Here is a 21,080-nt window from a genome sequence, read left to right on the forward strand (position 1 = left end):
CTGAGCTGTGTCCCTATTGGCCTGCTCCTTTCTTGCCAGAGCATCCTCCACCCTCCTGGTGTGCTCTAACAAGTTCTGGTGTTCTTTTTGGAGGTCACCCAGTCCCTGGAGGGCCAGGTGATTTTCTTTCATTTTCCTTTTTAAGTGGCAGACTTCCTGGCCTAATGTATCCCTTTCCTGACTAAGAGCCTGCATCTGTGCCGCCAGGTCGTCCCTTTGCCTTTGGAAGGCACCAGTTTTCTGGCGCTCCTGGTCAAACTCTGCCTGGGTATCCAGATCTTTCAAAATCAGTTTATTGCTCTCTGCCTTCTCCCTATCTAGGTGGCTTTGCAGGGTGTCTACCTGCTCAGCACATGCCCTATTGAAGTCTAACTGTTGCTCCAGCTTTTTCTGGCTCTGCAGTAGGGAGTCCAAACCTTCTTGGTACTCCTTCTGCAAGGCCAGAAATCTGGTATCCTGGTCCGCCTTTTCCTGTTGTAGCACATCCATATCCTCCTTTATTTTAGTGATGTACCGTCTGCTGTCATTTTCTGACTCCTGGCTCCTGAGCAGCCTCTGCTCAGAAGAGTCCAGATCAGATTGGGCCTTCTGTAATGCCAGCAGTTGCCTACTCGCCAGATCTTGGCCTTCAGCACATTTGTCCTGCATAGCTCCCATATGTAAATATAAATATGTCGCTACCCTGGCAATCTTGTTGTGCTCATCCTTAGCCTTAGGGGCCATGTATAGTTCACTCAGGGCCACATGTAGGGGACCCTGATCTCCCCATATATCTGACCCTGTTTCAGTGACCTGTTGTGCGATTGCCTGCAACCAGACCGTTTGGTCCTGATGAGCCCACTCACCTCTCACAAATAGCTTATGTAAGAAGTGCTCTCTGGCTATTCTGATGTCTACCAGTGTCGTCATTCTGGAATTTGAGTTCCTTCCTGACTTACAGAAGTTTGTATTTTATTTTTGCAAAACAGACCTTTTCCTTAGAGCGTTCCTTTGAGGAGTGCTTTACAGCGTAACACAGCGTGGTGATCCGACCGGATATGTGTATCTGGTCAGCTGGCACACTGTATTAATCTGCACAAGTGATAGATCTAACCCAGACGTCCGGCTCGAGCCCCCAATTTGTAAGAGGATTCAATCCAGCACTACAGCTAAGTCAATGCCTAGTCTGGGATACTGAATGGAAACCCTTATTGATATATCTTTATGTCCAGTTCATGAGTTCTGGATGACTACCCCTATATAACACCCCTCTCTTGGAACCCCCCTGACCCCACTGAGCCAAGAAGTAGTTCTGTTTTGCAAGTTTAAACGGTTTATTTGAGAATGTAAACAATATATATATATCACACTTTATAATAAATTAATAATTAATATCACACTTCAGAACATGAGCAAGTAACAACAATGGGTAATGTTCTACTAATAAACTGATTTGATTACCCAGGAGTAGTATAAAAGATGAGGTAGCACGCTTGGGAATAGGAACAGAAGAATAAGGTGGTAGAGAATGCTTTATCTAGTTTCAGATGGATGCAATGTTGAATGAAAATGCAATACAGAAAATACTCAATATGATTTCAACAAAACAATGTAATCACTTTTCTCTGGCAATCCACCCCCCCCCCTTATGCAATGTAAGGAAATGGAGAGGAGAGCACACAGTTCGTAGAAATGCAATCAAATAGAATTCAGTTCAATTCCCCCTCAGCAGCTTATACAACAATAGGAGTTTTGAAACACAGGCAAAATGCTTTGAATATGGTGACAATGCAGTGAGAAATATGCTGAAAATGCTTTTAATTCCCTTCAGGAGGTTCAGGGTGAGTGGTATCTAGTTAATATGAGTTGAGGCTCGCTCTAGCAATGATTCAGGGATGGTTCTTAAGAGGCAAACGAAATTTGAGCAGTTCAGGCAAAAACTGCTGATTTTTACAGTAAAGAAATCGGGCCAAATCGCGGCAAAATTCGCGAATGCGTGAATCGTGATTGCGGAGAAAGTATAAGGAGTAGGAAGTCGGTTCTAGGCTTGTTGGAAAGGTAAGATTCCAAGCTTTCAGAGGAAACCAAGTTCCTAGCCCAAACGGTTACGCAGTTATGAACGATTTTGTGAAGGTTGTTTTTCGGATTTGAAATTTTAAAAGTTCAAAGCGACAGGTTACAGCTTGCAGCTAGAAAATGACAGGTGACAGCTTTGCAAAATAACAAGTGACAACTTCTAGGAGGCAGTTCTGGTTAGATTAAAATAGTTTGGATTAGATTATTTTAACTAAGAGATTGGTTCTGCACAGTTCTGCTAGGTACTCACAATATATTTTTGAAATAGGCCTCGCCACGGATCTGGTCAGGTTTTGGACTGGACTCCGGTTCTGGTCTCGGCACTTCACAGTGATCTGGATCAGCTCTCTGGTTCTGCTAACAGCGGTCTGGGTCACTCTGGATCTCTGGCCTCTGGTTCTGGATACTGCTCTGCTTTCTCTGGGTACAGCACTGCTTCTGGATTTTTCTGGCACGGGGTTTTAGGCCAGAATCAACAGCTGGGTCCGGCTGTGAATAGTCTGCAAATGATTTTTGGGCCTGCTGACAAATACTTTTGCTTGCAGTGGACCTTCTTGGTTCAAAGTTCTGTAGTCTCTGTTTAGCTTGGAAGTCTAAGTGTAGGATCTCTGGATGTGAAGTCGTCGGTCAGCATGCTCTGCAGCAAATGGAATTGAATGTCTCTACCTGTCCCAGCAGTCTCTTTTTATGTGTTTTGAAAGTGGGTGTGTGCCTGGGCCTAGCTAAGCCTGCCCCTTTCTACTTGTCATTGGCCCAATTCTCCCCTCTCCCATGATTAGGGGAAGGAAATGTGAGTCAGAGTGATGCTGTAGGTTTTATGGGTCAGAGGATCCTCCCCTGGTCAGTTTGCCCACAAATCTATATTTGACCTAAAGACATATTTCATAGATACACAGTGGTTTGAAATTACATGCACCCATCACGTATCACATGAGGTATACTCTGTTCAAACTCTGATGTTTCTAAGAGCTTGCATTCAGAAACGGCAACATTTTGCGTTTTTTTAACTGGTTTTACAATATTGGTTTTTCATTAAAAATTATACACATATACACGGCCTGTCCATACATACTCCAGTAAATTCCCATGTCTCTAGCTTAAACACAGAGTCTGTAGTATCCATAAATAGCAGGGTTTTGCCCCAGAACATCACACAAATTGGAGTTTGGGCTTGAATCGAAGGTACATTTTTTAAATTAAGGCTCTCAAAGTTATACATTCCTGTCATTTGATTACAAAGAGTTATCAGTGTTTCTGTAAAATATATATTTTGCTTTCAATTCAGTTCTCAGACTGTTGGAGTCCGCCTCCAAGACTTGGGTGGGTCAGTGATCACATGTGTATTCTGCTGGGAGCTCTTTGTGTACAGTCAAAGGTCAACATCAGCATATTCTATTCAAGTGCAAGAGCCTATTGTGTGGTCTCCAGGAGGCTGCCAGCCAGTCTGCCTTCTATCAATCAAGAGGTCATGTGAGATTCTGACTCCTAGTGTGAATCTCTGGAGGTGAGAGGTTTCCCAGCCTTTGGCCTGTTAATTAAATCAGATTGTCTTCTGGGAACAGCATGTGGTTAAGATTTTAATTAACTCCCAGCCTTTGATGTAAAGGCCTCTCCTGCAACTCCTGACATGCAGTTTCCCTGTCAGAGTTTAGACCGCTAGCGCCGCCCTCAGCCAAAAGCGGGTACTGCATGCATTTTTTTGGATCAGTCTTGAATTCAAGCATTTCAAACAAGAGATATTACATGGAAGTATATTGTCCAGGTTCAACAAATGGCCTTGGTGTAGTTCTGCAGTAAAATAATTTTGTGCCCATAAATTAGCCATGTTTGACCTGAAGAAAACGAATTCCCAACAGTTATGGGTTGCTTTTGGCAATCAGCATTGCCCCTTTTACAATGGTTTTAGGCTCTGTGCCCTTCTGTGCTCACAACATAGGCAAAAATGGGTGGCACCTTGGGTGACCATCTTGGTGTGCGCACAAACTGCGTGGTTCTCCTGGATTCTGACGCACATGTGGGCTTTTTGGCCATCTTGGATTTTCTAAGCCCACAGCACCAAATGTTGCAGTATGATAGCTCAAACGTGGGTCAGGACACCCAACATGAGTATGTGGATGATGTTTTCCTGAGAGTCTATGGTGAGGCCTGGGGGGGCGCTATAATACGTGAATATTGATGGTGCTGTTGGGGGACAGTGTGAGTTTAGCCGATAGGAGGTCAGAGTTGCTGGTCAAGGAGTGACTAACAAGTCGAAGCTGGATGCTCTCTTTGTAGATGATGGCTACTCCGCCTCCTACTCGTTCAGGTCTGTCTTGTCTGAGTATGGTGAAGCCTAGTGGTAGTGCAAGTGCAACGCGGGCCTGATGCTTCATGTAGCCATGTTTCTGTGATGGCTAATAGGTCAATGTTGTTGGTCATGAGTTTGTGAATCTCTGATGCATGAGCTGGGAGGGAGCATACATTGAGGAGAGCACATTTGATATGAGGTGTGTGTAGTTTATCAGTGGAGGTGTGGGTGGTGGTGGTGTTTGATATGTCCTGTGTGGTGGCAGTGTGGGGTTTGGTTTGGTTGGTGGGTGATTGTTTGCATGAGTGTGAGTGTTCAGGGCGAGGGGTGTGTTTGAAGATAGAGCGGGAGCTTAGTCTATAGTTTCTGTGTGCTATGGGAGAGGGTTGTGTGCTGAATTCCACAGTTAGTGTGTGAGCTCTAAATCTTTCTAGTCTACACATTGTTGTGATGCAGGGTGATGCAGCGGGTGTGTCTGTTAGTGATGGGTGTGTTTTTAGTGAAGTATCCATGGCAGTGGGTTGAGTGGGATTAGTGGAGGGGCTTGGCGGAGTAGGTATGGGGGGGGAGTGCGGTGTAGGGTGGGAGAGCAGCAAGTGTTGTCCAGGAGGGTGAGCAGCATGGTAGGAGCGGCTGAGAGCTTGCAGGTAGCGTTGGGCATGATTGTATGCAGGGTGGGCTGGGGACAGTTGTGGGCACAATCAAATTGAGTACAGTGTCCCAAAGCCAGCAGTAGGCAGATTCAAAATGGGGCTGTGTGGCCTAAAAAACAGCGGTAGGCAGATTCAAAATGGGGCAGTTTGGCCTAAAAAACAGCAGTAGCCAGATTCAAAATGGGGCAGTGTGGCCTAAAAACAGCGGTAGGCAGATTCAAAATGGGGCAGTGTGGCCTAAAAACAGAGGTAGGCAGGTTAAAAATGGGGCAGTGTGGCCTAAAAACAGAGGTAGGCAGGTTAAAAATGGGGCAGTGTGGCCTAAAAAACAGCGGTGGGCAGGTTCAAAATGGGGCAGTGTGGCCTAAAAACAACATGAGGCACATTCAACTATGAGCAGTGTGGTCTAAAAGCAACATGAGGCGCAATCATAATGTAACAGTGTGGTCTAAAAGCAACATGAGGCACATTCAACTATGGGCAGTGTGGTCTAAAAGCAACGTGAGGCACATTTAACTATGGGCAGTGTGGTCTAAAAGCAACATGAGGCGCAATCATAATGGAACAGTGTGGTCTAAAAGCAACATGAGGCACTTTCAACTATGGGCAGTGTGGTCTAAAAGCAACATGAGGCACATTCAACTAGGAGCAGTGTGGTCTAAAAGCAACATGAGGCGCAATCATAATGGAACAGTGTGGTCTAAAAGCAACATGAGGCACATTCAACTATGGGCAGTGTGGTCTAAAAGCAACGTGAGGCACATTTAACTATGGGCAGTGTGGTCTAAAAGCAACATGAGGCACAATCCTAATGGAGCAGTTTGGTCTAAAAGCAACATGAAGCACATTAAACTATGGGCAGTGTGGTCTAAAAGCAACATGAGGCATTCACCCTCCTTACCTGTCACTCTCTGGCCGGCCTCCCTTGGCCCTCCTCCTACCCCCACCTGCGATGCTAAGAACCTCAGGGTCATCTTTGACTCCACGCTTTCCTTTTTTGTCCACATATCTGATGTCTCTAAAAAGTCAAACTTCCAATTCCCCCTCCTCAGAGGTAAGTTGCCTTTCCTCTCCTTCCCACGGATGCTCATTGTATCTCGAGCCCTGGTTCTCTCTAGGCTGGATTACTGCAACAGTCTCTTTCTAAATCTACCTGCTTCTCTGCCCTTTGCAACTCATCCTGAACAGTACTGCAAGACTTGTCCTGGGCCTCAGGCCCTGGGATCGTATCTCTCCAGCCCTGAAATCTCTTCATTGGCTCCCAGTGGCTGCAAGGATTAAATGCAAGACCCTTTGCATTGTCCACAAGGCTTTCTGGAGCCTGGGCCCAAAATAACTTCAACTCTCCCTCCGCAAATACCTTCCCTCTCGAGCTCTTCACTCCCCCGCCTCGAACTCCCTCAGGGTATGTTGTTTCTTAAAGAAACATTCTGGGGGTAGATCTCTGTCTTTGGCTGGGGCCTCCCTCTGGAACAGCCTCCCTGCCACTCTAAAACTTGAGGAGAACAATCTCCGGCTCCGGAAACACCTCACAACCTTCCTCATAGCTTCTGCCTTCTCTCCTCATCTCCCCTGCTGATCTGTTCTGCTTAGGCATCGTGCACCTGGTTACCCTCTGATTTCAGGCCCAGGTAGTTCCCACGCTGCCACACGCCCACACTGCCTCCTGGCAACCCTTGCACTTTTGGGTTCTGTATCTGTAGCCCTACAGTCCCCCCATTTCCCTGCACTTATCAGACACCCCGGGTCTGTGCCTTAAACCTAGCACTAGCCACTTGCTGGCTGCACTACCATTTGTTGTTTTTCATTCCGATGCTCAGCACTTTCCACCCCCCTTCCCTCTGCCCTACACTTGCACATTCTCAATGCCACTGGGCCTAGTAAGATCGTTGTTTTTGTTCTCCCTTGTTCCCCTCCCTTGCCTCGTCGCGCTCTGAAAGACGTGCATGAGCGCGACACAAATAAAATATCAATATCAATTTCAATATTCAATTTCAATATATCAATCCAGGACACGTGAACCTCAGCTTGCACACAGATTGCTGCAGGATGTACATCAACCAACTGAGGTACTTAATACATTACACTAAACATATTCTGTTGACTGCCATTTTGAGGATAGGTGAAAAATAAGGGTTGATATATGAGAAATGTAATTATGGAGGGGAAAGCGCAGAAACATCAATAATTCAACGTCTTCCATTTGGGCAGCCTGTTTGCACTACAAAAGTGATGAATGCAAGGCTTTGGATTAATCAAGGCCACTATCGGTGATCTGGTCAGCCTTCATGCCATCATGTTTTATCCCTCCTGTCACATTACAGACGGAGACCATCCAGTTGCAAAGCATGTGTGGTGTGTAAGGCATACTTGCCAACCCTAGAGATTTAGGCGGTAAGCTACTGCTTTTCAGACTCCCCACCTACGGGGTTATACTATCGTATCCTACCACATTTTTAAGCTGGTGTAGGCTGTGACACACCACATCATGACATTAGCCTCTAGTTTCTGGTACCTCCTGTTAGTGATTGATGGGGCCGCACGTCTGACAGACTCTGACTACAGCAAACGAGGAATTGCCATGTATGCACAAAAGCACTGTGGCCCCTCTTGCTCTCACGTGCTGGCTGGATCGTCTCATATCCATAGTAATAAAAACAACAATTCAGTGTTTTCTGGGCGAGGTGGGTTGAAGTAACATACACTTTTTTCAACACGCTAGCCAAGCTTTCCTTGTTGGAATGTAATTACCCTACCTAGTACCCAAGGTCGGACTGGGGCATAAGAACTGTTTCAGACACCAATGAAAAGTGGCCTGTAGTTGCAAATGCCGATTCATTCCTTTTGCAATAGACTGAATCCTAAAAAAGGTGCTGCAAATGGTGCATTTTAAAGAATGTGCATTCAGCAACAATGGCCACAACTACTAGCCACATAGTGACGTAACTTATCAAACTGGCACACATGGGTCAAAAAAGTAGCCCACTTTGACCCAAAAACTGTCCCACAATAGCATTTCCAGTTTTTGGTTCGAGCAGTGCCCTTTTCACCAATAGGCCAGTCCAAGCCTGCCAGTATCCTGCAAGGAACAAATGCTTTTTTCACAGATCTATTTTGCTGTGACCGAATGGCAGGAGCTAAATAGAATGCAACAGACTTATTTTTTCACAATGACTGGTTTATTGTGGCACTCTTGATTTTTAGGCTAAAAGGTAAGTGCATCAGTATTTAGGAAGGAGAATATATGGCATATTTTTTTTATTTTTTCTATATATGTTAATTTCTAGATGGCCATGTATTAAAGAGGTGCGTTGTATACTATGGTTTGTGTGTGTGTTTGCTTACGTGTTAGTGTGTGGATGGAGTGCACATTTTATGAATAAGTATGAATTAATAAGGTTATGGCCGACCACAGTAAACTGAATGCCCTGACACTATCCTCTGTGATAACATCTGTGGCTGATCAATAGCACTCCACTACCTCTTACAATATATAGTGATGTTTATTAAGTGTGTTTGTTAATTCTTTTGCTTCAACTTCTGATAATCTAATTTTCTTTTCTTATTTACTTATCTTTGGGTCTTTATTCTCTGTCCTTGTAAGGTTTGTGATCTGTATTGTTTTAGGCTGTTTGAATGGTTCTATAATGAAGCATCATGTGGTTACATCCATTCCTGTTTTGTGTTTGTATTTCGATTGCCTACTAAATGTTTAATGAAGAGCAATGTAAAGGCAACATTTTTGGGCCTTTCTGTAGGCAGGTGACAGGCACTTTTGAAGTGCTCCCATAATGCCGCTAGCGCCCATTTTAAGATGGAAAATGGTAATACTGTGGCACACTATGGCTGTGCCTAGCAAATACCACTAATGTCTACACAAAACTCAAAACTGTTAGATGTGCTTATAAGCAAATGTGTGTCCCAGAATATCTGTGCATTGCACCACACGCCTACCGAAAACGAGCAATGGCAAAGCCAAACTTCCTGACTGCTGTATATGCATGCCGGTACTGCTCTCTGCCATAAAACGTTAACAAACGGAGAATTATTTTAGTAACTAGGAACATTATAGCTGTGCCTGGCAAATGCCCATATAATGTCCACAAAAGATCCAACAGTGTTGGCCTTGCCAATGCTCGCCCCTAACAGGAATACAGTGCAAGGAACAGACGCATGGACACACACTTCCTTATAAATCAAATGACTGAGGGCATACTTGCTCAAGACATTTTTTTCACACTAGGAGCTGGTTCACAGCTGCAATGAATCCATTGCCTTTCAATAGACTGCTTATTAATCATTTATTTTGAAGTCACCTTAAAAGAACAAAGCTTGCTCATACAAATCCAATTCGATGTGTATTGTCCACAGGGAGGGGCACTCAATGGGTGTGAATGGTGATCTGGACAAGTGTGGTGAATGGGTGGGTATGAAGTCCCCCCATCAGGCTGTGCTTCTTCATAGCACATGGGTCTCACATATCTATCTTCACTGTCCTTGCCAATGGTTGACTTCATAGGTGGCGCTCACAACACCCTTAACAGCCAAAACTAAGAAGGATTACCACAGTGCTCAGTCACTCCTTCGTTATGTGATTTCTCAAGAAATCCAACAATCCCAGTTAGACATTTCTTGTAATCTGATCAGGGGCACATTATGTGTGATGTCATGTCCTGCGATGACACCATTTTGCTAATGACTATTTTTGAAACTTGAAAAAAAAATCCTACCTCTTTTTGATCACAGAATGTTGGCAAGTATGGTAAGGTTGCCCAGAAGACGGCAAGTGGCTATGATTCATATAAAACAGTCTACCAACCGCTTTTGGTAGAAAGCAGACTGCCATTCATAAAACAAGGCCAAGCCAGTGCTTCACTTCCTGTGATGTCACTTCCCATGACCATCTGGGTCAAAGATTGCAAAATAAAGTTCACTCCCGTACAGCAAGTGGCAAGAAGAGGGAAAGAGAGCGAGAGAGAGGGTGGGGCGGTGGGGTGGGTAGAGGTAGGGATGGTTGTATAATGGAGAGGAAGGACAGTCGTGACAAAAGGGCACAGGAAATACGATTACGAGGCGTGAAATACACTCCTCAGTGTGCTCAGGAATATTAATTAATTTCACCTTTCAAAAACTACAATTATCAGGCGACAAGAAAATGACCTTTGGGTTGAAACGTCACCTACCAATAGGCACTGTTTTAGTCGGCTGCCGCAGGAAACTCCCAAACTTGGGTAAATGGTCAGATGCCAAACTTGCTGCGCTTCCGGCAGAGGTCTGCACTGAACCTGGCTGTGCGCCCGCCCCCTGCTTGCTGAGGTAGTCCATTCCGCTTGGCCGCTGTAATAGAAGACGGCAAGAAGTGCAGTCAACGATCATTTCTCCTCGTAAAGAGTGAAAACTATGCAGCTAGGAAAACCAAATTGCAAGTAATGACCAAGTAAATCATGTTGTCAAGGTAAGTCTGGGGTAGAAGAACTTGGAAGTGGGTCAGATCTCGGAGGGCCCTTTGCAGCGCAGGCTGTCTTTCGGTTCCGGCGGGAAAAGCACTATGAATATGTTCTTAAGGGACCTATTCGCAGAGGAGTTTTTTCCCCCCATTTTGCGTCTCGAGCTACTCATAGCATCGCACGCTATACTTTATCAAGTTTACGTGTGCCGTGCTTTACAAAACGCAGCCAGTACAAGAGCAATAAAGCAGGCATCCCACACTCATCTACGTCATAGAAGCGTGTGCAAGAGTAGTGCAGACGGAGTGATAGAATGCATGTTTCAAAAAGTGTTATTTTAGTTGACTTTGTCAATCTACCGTCAAGACTGCGTTGATAGAACTTAAACAAATTTTCTTGTGGGAAACATTTTGCAAAGCTGCAAAAAAATAAATACTTTGAATGCAGACAAACAGCCCTTTGCTCAGAGCACCGTGGGACACTTATGTGTTAAAAGGGTAAATATGATACACATACATTTGCCAACTCACTACCTTTAATATGTCCATACAACTAACGAGAGCTCAATGACCTAATGAGGCTAATACGTAGACCTAAGCGAATGTGTCACAGTGATGGGTTCGAAAGGTGTATAACTGCATTGTTTTAATGACCTCTTAAATAAATGTTTCTTCTGTAAAGCCAGCAGATGTGGGGGGAGAGCTAGACACATCTGAAAGACGCAGCCTTCACGAGGCAGCTTGCTTTTAGAAAGTATTGTGTGCGACGCACACGATTGTCTGTCTAGAGGGAGGTCACTCACACTACTGGATAAAAGCAAATCTTTGGAACTCTCCCTGAGGAGGATTATCACGTCCTAGTAGGGTCACCCAAAAAAAGTGGCCCACCCCCGCCTCAAAAAAGTTGCCCAGCCCTCACCTCACGACCCTTGACCTCTGATGACATCACCAGAAGTGATGTCATTTGACCCTACCCCAATGTGACATCCAGGAAGCGATGAAACACAACCTTTCACCCCTTGAAAAAACAGGCCTCAAATAGCAGTGTTCCTAAGTACACTATGAAAAATATGGTTATGATTTCACTAATGTGATATACATTTCATACAAGAATGGATCACCATATGTATCATTAATATCTGTGTTTATATATCCAGGGTCTGATGGGTCCCTCGGCCTGTGGCCAGGCCACAATCGTCCCTGGGCAGTGGGGGCCGGTTTCTGGCCATGCCTGGGCCCGTTTGGAAGAAAGAAATTAGAAAAAAGAAAAAAAAAATCCAATTTTTTTTCTTTTTTTCAAAAAGCCTTTTTATCCTTCTTAGGTCGATAAATGAGTACCAACATAGGTTGGGTGATATTGTATGCATATTTGTTCTATAAAAAAGAGCTTAAGCGTAAGTGCTATACAATAACATTATCATTTGGCCTTGGATGTCTGCTTGAATTCACAGTAATTTAGTCTACTTAGGAACAATGCTATTTGATGCCACTTCCTGTTTTGTCAAGGGATGAAAGGTTGTGTTTCATCGCTTCTCTGGGTGTCACTTTGGGGTGGGGTCAAATGATATCACTTCTGGTGAAGTCATCAGAGGTCAAGGGTTGTGAGGCGAGGGGTGGGCAACTTTTCTTTAGGTGACCGGGCCTATTTCTTGTCCCAGTCCGACCCTGTATATATCCATAATGTCTAATTACTGTGAATGCAAGCAGACATCCAAGGCCAAATGATAGCGTTATTGTATAGCACTTACGCTTACGCTCTTTTTTATAGAACAAATATACATACAATATCACCCAGCCTGTGTTGGTACTAATTTATTGACCTAAGAATGATGAAAGGCTGAGATGGCCTTGCTGGGATTCGAACATGCAGATCACACACACATTGCAGCAGCAAGCGCTCAACCCGCTGAGCTATCATATTGGCTAAAGTAAAATGAGCAATTATTCTGTAGTGGATACCATTAAACTGGTAACTGAGATTTAAGTTCAGTTAAGTTCATCTGCAGGTCTGGAGCAAAGTTGGCCCATGTCAAGCCTGCAAGCATCTACTTTCAGGCTTCAGAGGTTGCCAAAATAGGGAAAGCAGCACACTCACAGGACATCCCATACTCTGAGCACTCGTTACCTTCATACATGCAAGCAAACATCCAGAACAGCATGCCAGTGAGATGAGAAAGATAGACACATTACAACAAAGCATTCATTGTGGCACAATGAAGTCAATGGCCACTTGATGTGCTATAGTCAAATATTTCTACACTGTACAGAAACTTTTATGCACAAGGATTTTGTCAAGTGACCGAGGACACCGAGATGGAATGTCTTATGATTATCGTAACAGAGACAACAGCAGAAAAAAAACATGCTATTACTTGCGAATGGAAAAATACATAGTCCAAAATGGATGCTTATTCTACTCTAAAATTGGTTGTTTATCACTAATATCACTAATACATATTTATCACTAATACAACAGCACAGCAACTCCAGGGGTACTGTGCCCCCCTGGAGTGGCGGGACAGTGACAGCCGCTGGCCCGGCGGCAGCCTCGGCAGCCCGGCCCCTCAACTTTGCATGCTGCAGCAGCATGTGAATGATGCATGCATCATAATTTTTGATGCACACATCATGCATGCAAATAAATCATCAAAGCAAGGTAACCTGTGTTACCTTGCTTTGATGAACTATGCCGTTGCAGGTATTTTTTTTCTCCAAAAATATATATATATTTTCCAAATTTCTTTTTTTCATTTTGTTGTCCAAACCGGCCCAGGCATGGGCAGAAACCGGCCCCCACTCCCCAGAGACGATTTCGGCCTGGCCAAGGGCCGAAAGGCTGAGGGGCCAATTCAACCATGCGTCCTTGAGTTGATGAAGTTCAGAAGCAAAAATACAACTGTCTTGTTATACAGCCCTGCTCAGCTCTCCCTCCGTCCTCGCCTCCCCCATACTTTGTTGCCCATTCGGTTGCAAGTTGCACTACTAAATGACGCACATCTATTGATTTCTGCGTGTGCCCAATACCATTTGGAATGTGTTATGTTATTGTTTTTATAGAGCGAACTGCTCCTATTTTTTATGTTTTCTTCTTGACAACCGCGGGGGATCATTAATTCCTGCTTTTGTTCTTTGCGTTTTGAGACGTGTAACTTTACGCCACACATTGTAAATCAAGCACTACAAGTCCCCCCCCTCCAAAAAAAAAAGACTGGAGGATATCCCCTGAATGACCAGGGGCATATTTGCCTGTATGATTCTGAAATACGTGTTACCGTCTTTGCAGTGACATAAAAAACAGGCATTGGCAAAGCCAACAGTTTTGGCTTTCGTGGAGGCATGGCATAGGTGTTTGCCAGGCACTGGCATAACGGTACTACCAAGCCATAAAATGGCAATAGATGCAACATTGTGTTATTACCTGGGCGTATGACAGCAGTCCCTGGCACATGCCTATACACACCACAACTGTTGACTTTATCATTGCTTGTTTTTAACAGGACTTCAGTGCAAGGAACAGATACAAATCAAGTGGCTGAAGGCACACTCAGATAATACCTTTTTTATTGCACCAGAAGCACATTTATCATATATCACAGTTATGACAAATTATACCATTAACTCTCAGCAGATTGTTTAAAAATAACACCATTAGGCAATTGTTTGCTGGTACTTCTTGAACATGCCAGCTCAAAATGATGCCAAGATGCTGTGTTTTGATCGGGGAGGGGCAGGCAGTGGATGGGAATGGACTTTGGGATTAGAATGGCAAAGTGCGTCAATGGGTGGGTAAACAGCCAAACGACATCCACAAACGTTGTGCCCCTACTCACTTCATCTCCCTTCTAGCTGTACTCCAATGTAATAATTTCGGCCTATGGGTGGCACTTAAACATCTCATTATACCCAAAACTAATGACATGTCAACCGCAGTGAACACAATGTTAAAAACTGCCTTCTAAGATAGAAGAATCAATGTAAAGTTTTTGACAGGAAAATCATGGTAATTGCTGATTATGGGAATACACTGAATCTCATGAAAGGACAGCAGCATACTCATTAGATCAACTCGCCTCTCATAAAAAGTTCATGATTCATTAGAAGAGCAGACCTTTCTTTTGACAGACATGATTCTTATTGGTAGGTCAGGGTCTTATTGGACGGATGGGGTTGTAATGAGAAGGGCATAGCTCTTCACTGAATGCCTCAAAACTCATTATTATAGCCTGAATCAAATAGGCATCTCCTTAGAATGACAAATTATAAAAGGCAGCAGTCTTATTGAAGTGAAAAGGAGTGTGGGAGACTCTACTGAGAATAAACATGGGTCAAAGATCTAAAGCCACGTTTTAGCTCACTGCACCATTCACAGAGGAGAAATATCCATCTGCATATCAGTCTTTGTCCCACCCACAAGGGCAGTACAGCACCGAAATGCTAGGCAATTCTCCTCTGAACAAGAGTTCCATCAGCGGCTCCAGACATGTGTTTCAGCCTTGTTGGACTTCCTCAGTGAGGTGTAGCGGAGGCTTGGAAAAAGAACGCACGCATTCATCCTGAAATGTGAAAGTATGATAGTTTATTTGTCACACATTCCACAAAGCCACCTAGCAACCATTGCTGTAAGTTCAACTCCAATTCTGAGCCGTAAAAGCAAGGCATTGTGGGTATTCAAATTAGCCCAAATGCATACCCTCAATGCCTTGCTGATGTGACTCAGAACTGGAGGTGAACTTGCTGGAATAACTTCTATGTGGCATTGTGCAATGTGTGGCTTGGCTCAAATGGACTATCCTACTTTCACATTTCAGGTGAAAGGATTTGTTCAAGTCTTTTTAAACCCACCATAACTTTCTTGGTGTACTGTATGTATATATAGATTTACTGAACCACCAGGGCATCCAATTCCATGGGCCCTCTGCTGGAATCTGCCTCAGACCAGATGCTATATTCATTTGTTTTAGATTTGAATTCTTATGATATGATATGATATGGCATTTGTAACGCGCCTATACACAAGTGTTTCAAGGCGCGACACATACTTCGGATTTGTTGAAAAAACTGGAAGGGTTTCACTGGGAGTTGCATTATAGTATTGTGTCCCTGAATGTGGTTTCCCTTTACACCAGCATTGACCTTCAAGCATGTGCATTTTATCTTAAGCAGAGATCTGTAAGTTTCAAACAACAACATGAATTGTTTATTGAGCTTCTAACGTTTTGTTTGAACAATATGTTCCCTTTTGAAGAAAGACTATACAGACAAAAAAGAGGTACCACCAAGGGTTCTTGTGAGTCCCCAATCTAGGCAAATCTGTATCTGGGTTGGTGGGAGGAATGTGTAGCTTGATCATTGGAACAGGATACATACATGGATATTGTTGTTTTATGTTTCAGGTATATTGATGACCTGCTTTTAATCTGGGGAGGAGCCCCAGCTAAATTGTTAGAATATGTTTCTATCCTGAACTGTAATGATTTGAACTCACAACTAGTTATGACCATGAGTTCTAACAAATTAGAATTTCTAGATGTTTGCTTTGAAATAATGGACGGGTAGTTAGAAAGTCGATTATATAGAAAACCCACCAATGTCAATATCATACTTCATGGTAATAGTTTTCACCCTAAATCTCTCATCAAGAGTATACCATCGATTATCTCTCGCATTGAAAAAAAAAGATGGCTGCTTTTCCATTTCTGAAAAGCCTCATGCTGCAAAGCATCATGGGGATATAGCTATCATTTTGGGAGAAGGGGGCACCCCCTTCTCTGTCAAATATTAAAAAACTACTAGATAGAATAATCCAAAACCGCAAAAGGATTGCGAGCCAATTCTTCGTGCCCAAGTTGTTTTGGAACTGGACCAAATCCATCTAGTGGTTTGGGGTGTGCAGTGGATAAAACATTGACCATTTCTTTCTATGGGAAAATGAATGGGAAGTGAGCTGAAAGCGCGTTTTTTGTTTTCTTAATAACCTTTTTCATTTTTAACACATCTTTCCCAAACTTTCCAGTCTGCGGGCGTACGGGTGTACAAAATTTTCTGCTGAATCAAACGTTATTAACAATTTTTTTGGGGGATTTCCTATGGAACTCACTACTCACCTTAACTATAGCGTGACAACCGCCGCTCTGAAAGATATATATATATATATATATCCAAAATCCTCTACACCGACTTAACGGCGTAGTCCTGAGCGGCACTCCTGGAGTCAAAATATCAATTTAGAATTCTTCCGCAAAATTGTGCTCTACAAATTGTATCACAGTCCAGGTAAATTAGGTTTAAAAAATATCCTTTAATCGACAAATTATTAAAAAGTAACATGGACACTTCCAGCCCTCGCCCAGCCTAACGTAAGTCCACCAGAGATGACGCATTTTGCTACTGCTCGTAGCTTGGTCAAATGATTTTTCTTCCAAGATAGACACCCCTTTTATTCCCTTTCCCCACAATCATATTGCCCTCATGTATGGATGGAAATAGAGAGGGGACTGGGAGCGCTTTACGGCAATCCTGCCTAACATCGTCATGCAGCCTGCCATTGCATAGTTAACCCTTCGTTGTCCCTTAATTCACCATATGCGTGGCCCTTCTTGTTATGCAGTGCCCGAAGTTAGTCCATTAGCTAATCCATTTATCTTGCACTCCAATGTGAGGGGTGCATGATGAGCGGTGCCGTGCCTCCATGAAATTAGTGGCATGGTATCGATGGGAGAGAAAGCCACTACGTATGACTCAATGTATGTGTTGTGATATACTCACTATGTCTTGTGTTCTGACAGTTCTGAATATACGGGTACTATCAAGTTCATAATGCAAAATCATGGTTTCGACAACATCTCTACTGAATATATAGAAAGCAGTTGTGTACTGTGTTGTCATCCCATATATCAAATGTCTCCTGTCAGAACACGATCACTGTGGTGATCACTCCACTATAAAGTGCTTAGTGCATTTCATAAGGAGCCATTCCCTATGTGCAAACTACCAGATTGTATCAGTGTATGTACACTACGCCACTCCCGTCATTATAAAGTGCTTAGTGCATTTCCTCAGGTACCATTGCTTTTGTGCAAACCTCCAGATCGGGCTGACGGCGTGCCATATTAATTCATCATGTACATTTGTAATAAAGTGCATAGTGTATCCCCTGTCTGATGTATACTCATACGGGTGTCCCTAATGTGATCTTGTCTGTATCAATGATTGCATAATCACTCCCTTTTGGGCACGGCCACATTGTATATGGTTGGGGTATGGTGGGCTGCTCAGCATCCCCAGAGGGTATATGGGTCTAATTCAGGTGTCTAAAAATTATCTAAAAGGCTCCCTACCCTCAATTGAATGGTGGGACTAATTAAAGTTTAAGGAAAAATGTGTGGGAATTGGATATCCAAAATTAACGATCGGATAATTAACATGAGTTTAACATAAATTACACAGGTACAATTACAATTTCATTAATCATTCTCCAAGGAATGTATATAGCTCCTTGTCTATGTTGCGTCCTAACGGGAACTTGCTCTCAAAATCAATAATATTTTTAGTCTCTCTTTGTCTCAACAGTTTTTCTCTAGTTCCTCCCCTCGGCCCAATGTTGATTTGTTGTAGCCTAATAAATGAAAAGTCACACAGTTTCCCTTCATGCTTCTCCCAAAAGTGTTTTGCTATAGGGCATGAAAAGTGCTGGTTCTTAATGGCTCTGATATGGTGTTGGATGCATATCTTCAACTTGCACTTGGTACTTCCTATGTACCACTTGTTGCATGTGCATTTTAGTGCATACACAATCTACTCAGATTCACAAGTAATTCTGTCCATGATGGTAATAGTTTTTTTGAGTACTGGATGTAAGTATGTAGAGCACTCGGACACAAATTGGCATATTTTGCATTTTGTATATTTGTAGAAACCCTTCTTTCTGTGATTTAGCCACATGGATTGTTGGGAAGCTATTTCCGGTGCCATAAAGCTGCTGACTAACTTGTCTTTGATGGAATGACATCTCCGGAATGAAAAATTGGGGTGGCTTCCCAATGATTGTTTCAGATCTAAGTCCACAACCAGTGAGTTCCAGTGCTTCCGGATGATAGCCTTGATAGTCTTAGCTGACTGTCCATATGTTACTATCAGACGGGTTGTTTCTTCTTTATCCGCACTAGGTGTTATGGTTGTGTGATCCAATAGCAACAGTGATCTATCGCTTTGGCGTGCCTTCCGATATGCTCGTTGAATGATTTGTTTGGTGTAGCATTGTTTTTTGAAGCCCCATGCTGTTATTTTGCATTCTTCTTCATAAGTACCCACTTCAGAGTAGTTCCTACGTAAGTGGATAAACTCGCCATATGGAATACTCCAAATCAGATTTTGACAATGCGCACTTTTGGCATGTAGCAGAGCATTGACTCCGATAGGTTTCCGAAACAATTTTGTTTTAATCTTCCCATCGTCTATTAGAACTTTAACATCGAGGAAGTCCACTTCCTTAGGACTATGTGTCTCAGTAAATTGTAGATTAAATTTATTGATATTCAGATGTTTCACAAAGTCCATCCATTCCCCGGGCATCCCTTTCCAAATGACAAAAAGATCGTCAATGTAGCGATGCCACATGACGACTTTACTTGTGAACCTTTCATTTCCTTCTTTCCAGGCCTCATATTTCTCCCAATACCCCATTGTGAGGTTTGCGTAGGACGGGGCAAAGGTAGTGCCCATCACAGTTTCCTGTTTTTGCCTGTAGTATTTTTGATCGAATAAAAATACATTATTCGTCAAACACAGCCGGATCATGGCCATGATCATTTCTGAGTGTCGAGTGTAGTTGAATGACCTGGCGGCTTAGATAATATGCACAGGCCTTCACATTCCTTGGTCATGTATTATTGACGTATATAGGGAAACCACGTCCATTGTTACTAAAAGGAAATCCGAATCACATGGCAGTTCATTTACTTTAGACAGAAAGTCCTTTGTGTCCCTTAAATACGAGGGTAGTGTAAGAACAAAGGGAAAAAGAGATTCATCGATGTATTTGGCCATGTTCTCTAACAATGAGCCTGTGAGTGTGACAATGGGTCTACACGGGGGCTTAGAAATGCATTTATGGACTTTAGGAAGAAAATATATCATTGGTGTAGTGGAATGAGGTTTATAGAGGAATTTAACATCTTGATCTTCCAACATTCCTTTTTCTGACCATTCACTAAGGAAGTTTTGTACTTTCAGTTCCAAACTTTTCATAGGATTTTAAGTTAACTTCTCATAACAGGTTTTATCATTCAGTTGCCTATTGGTCTCATGTATATACTGGTCTCTGTCCATCAATACAATATTCCAGCCTTTATCCGACGCTTTGATGATGCAATTGGGCAAATGGTTCAGTTCTTTGAGGGCTTCTATATAATCCTTCCTGATATTAGGTTTGTATTTTCTTGCCTCCTTGAGACTTATTTTCTTCAGATCTTCAATAACTAGGCTTTGGAATGTCTCTATAGAACTCCCTGTTATGACCGGTGGAACGAATTTGGATTTATTTCTGAGCTTGGTGGTTTTGTACCACTCCATATTGATGTCCAGTTCAACTCGATCAATATCAATGTCTTCAGACGTAGCTTCTCTGCATTCTTGAAGGAACATCAGGGTAGATAAGGTGTCCAAATCTTGCTTGGTCATTTCCGTTCGCCCACCTTGAGTAATCTTCCGTTTTTCTTTGGTGGGAATAATGGCAAAGAACTTGCGTAGTCTGATTTTCCGGATGTATTGGTCAAAATCAATCCTCGTTTGTGGATAGTCAAATTCTGGTGCTGGACAGAAATTAAGACCCAAGCTGAGTACTAAGCGTTGACTATGTCAAGACATGCTTGGATAGATTAACAATCAACATTTTCAAACTTGCTTCCATGGCCATTTCGTTTACTTCCCAGAGCGCAGCGATCTCCCTGAGGTGTTCTTTGTTGGCTTGTTTGCCCCTCTGCCCCCTCCTTGTTTTTGTCTTCCTCCTCGTCCTTGTCCCCGTGTTTTGCTTCCTCCCGTCTGCTTGCTCATCCTCCCCTCTTGGCAAAGCGGACACATCTCTTCTAAAAATATTTAGCCATACTGGAGGTTCGTCACTCTCATTTTCAGTGACCTTGGACTCTGAGGCTGTGGATTCTTCATTGAAAGCTTCAACTGTGTTGCCAGTGGTGGGCATTTTATGTGTTTTAGTCTGAATCCTCATTTGGTCAAAGCGTCTGGCGAATGTATACACTCGACCATTTTCATAGTCCTCTTCATCCCTTAAGAATTTTCGTAGTTTCCTCTGCAGTATTTCTTCTTCAAAGTTTATGAGATTTTTGTCAATGTTAGTTTTTAGTTTCAAACCGTCTTCACTTTGACTTTCTCCAATTTCTTTTCTAGTCCAGCAATTTTATTAGGATCTTTTTTCTATCATTTCCTGCATACTTCACCAATATTTCAAGTAGGTTTTTAGAGCAGTTATTTGTCGCAGCACCCCACTCCTCCAACATTTCTGGATCTTGCTCCTCGAAAGAGGGTGTGGTTAATATCCTTAGACCACTCGGAATCCTTTTGACATGAATATAGTTCTGGAGCAAATACTCCTCCCACCATTTGCTGATTTCTTTTTTGGAAAGTT

The 21,080-nt window shown here is 43.1% G+C and overlaps 1 protein-coding gene across 4 annotated transcripts in view; it reads right to left on the reverse strand.

Annotated features, from left to right (window-relative positions):
• The window catches only part of C1PH16orf78 (chromosome 1p C16orf78 homolog), a 598,571-nt gene that overhangs the window by 381,623 nt on the left and 195,868 nt on the right, over positions 1-21,080 (reverse strand). For all 4 annotated transcript variants that reach the window (XM_069649671.1, XM_069649646.1, XM_069649662.1 and 1 more), the window contains one exon: positions 10,179-10,332. In XM_069649671.1, coding sequence (XP_069505772.1) covers positions 10,179-10,332 — 154 coding nt within the window. The remainder of the gene's footprint in view (positions 1-10,178; positions 10,333-21,080) is intronic.

Source organism: Ambystoma mexicanum, chromosome 1p (genome assembly GCF_040938575.1).
Source record: "Ambystoma mexicanum isolate Mex_15411 chromosome 1p, UKY_AmexF1_1, whole genome shotgun sequence".
Lineage (NCBI taxonomy): Eukaryota > Metazoa > Chordata > Amphibia > Caudata > Ambystomatidae > Ambystoma > Ambystoma mexicanum.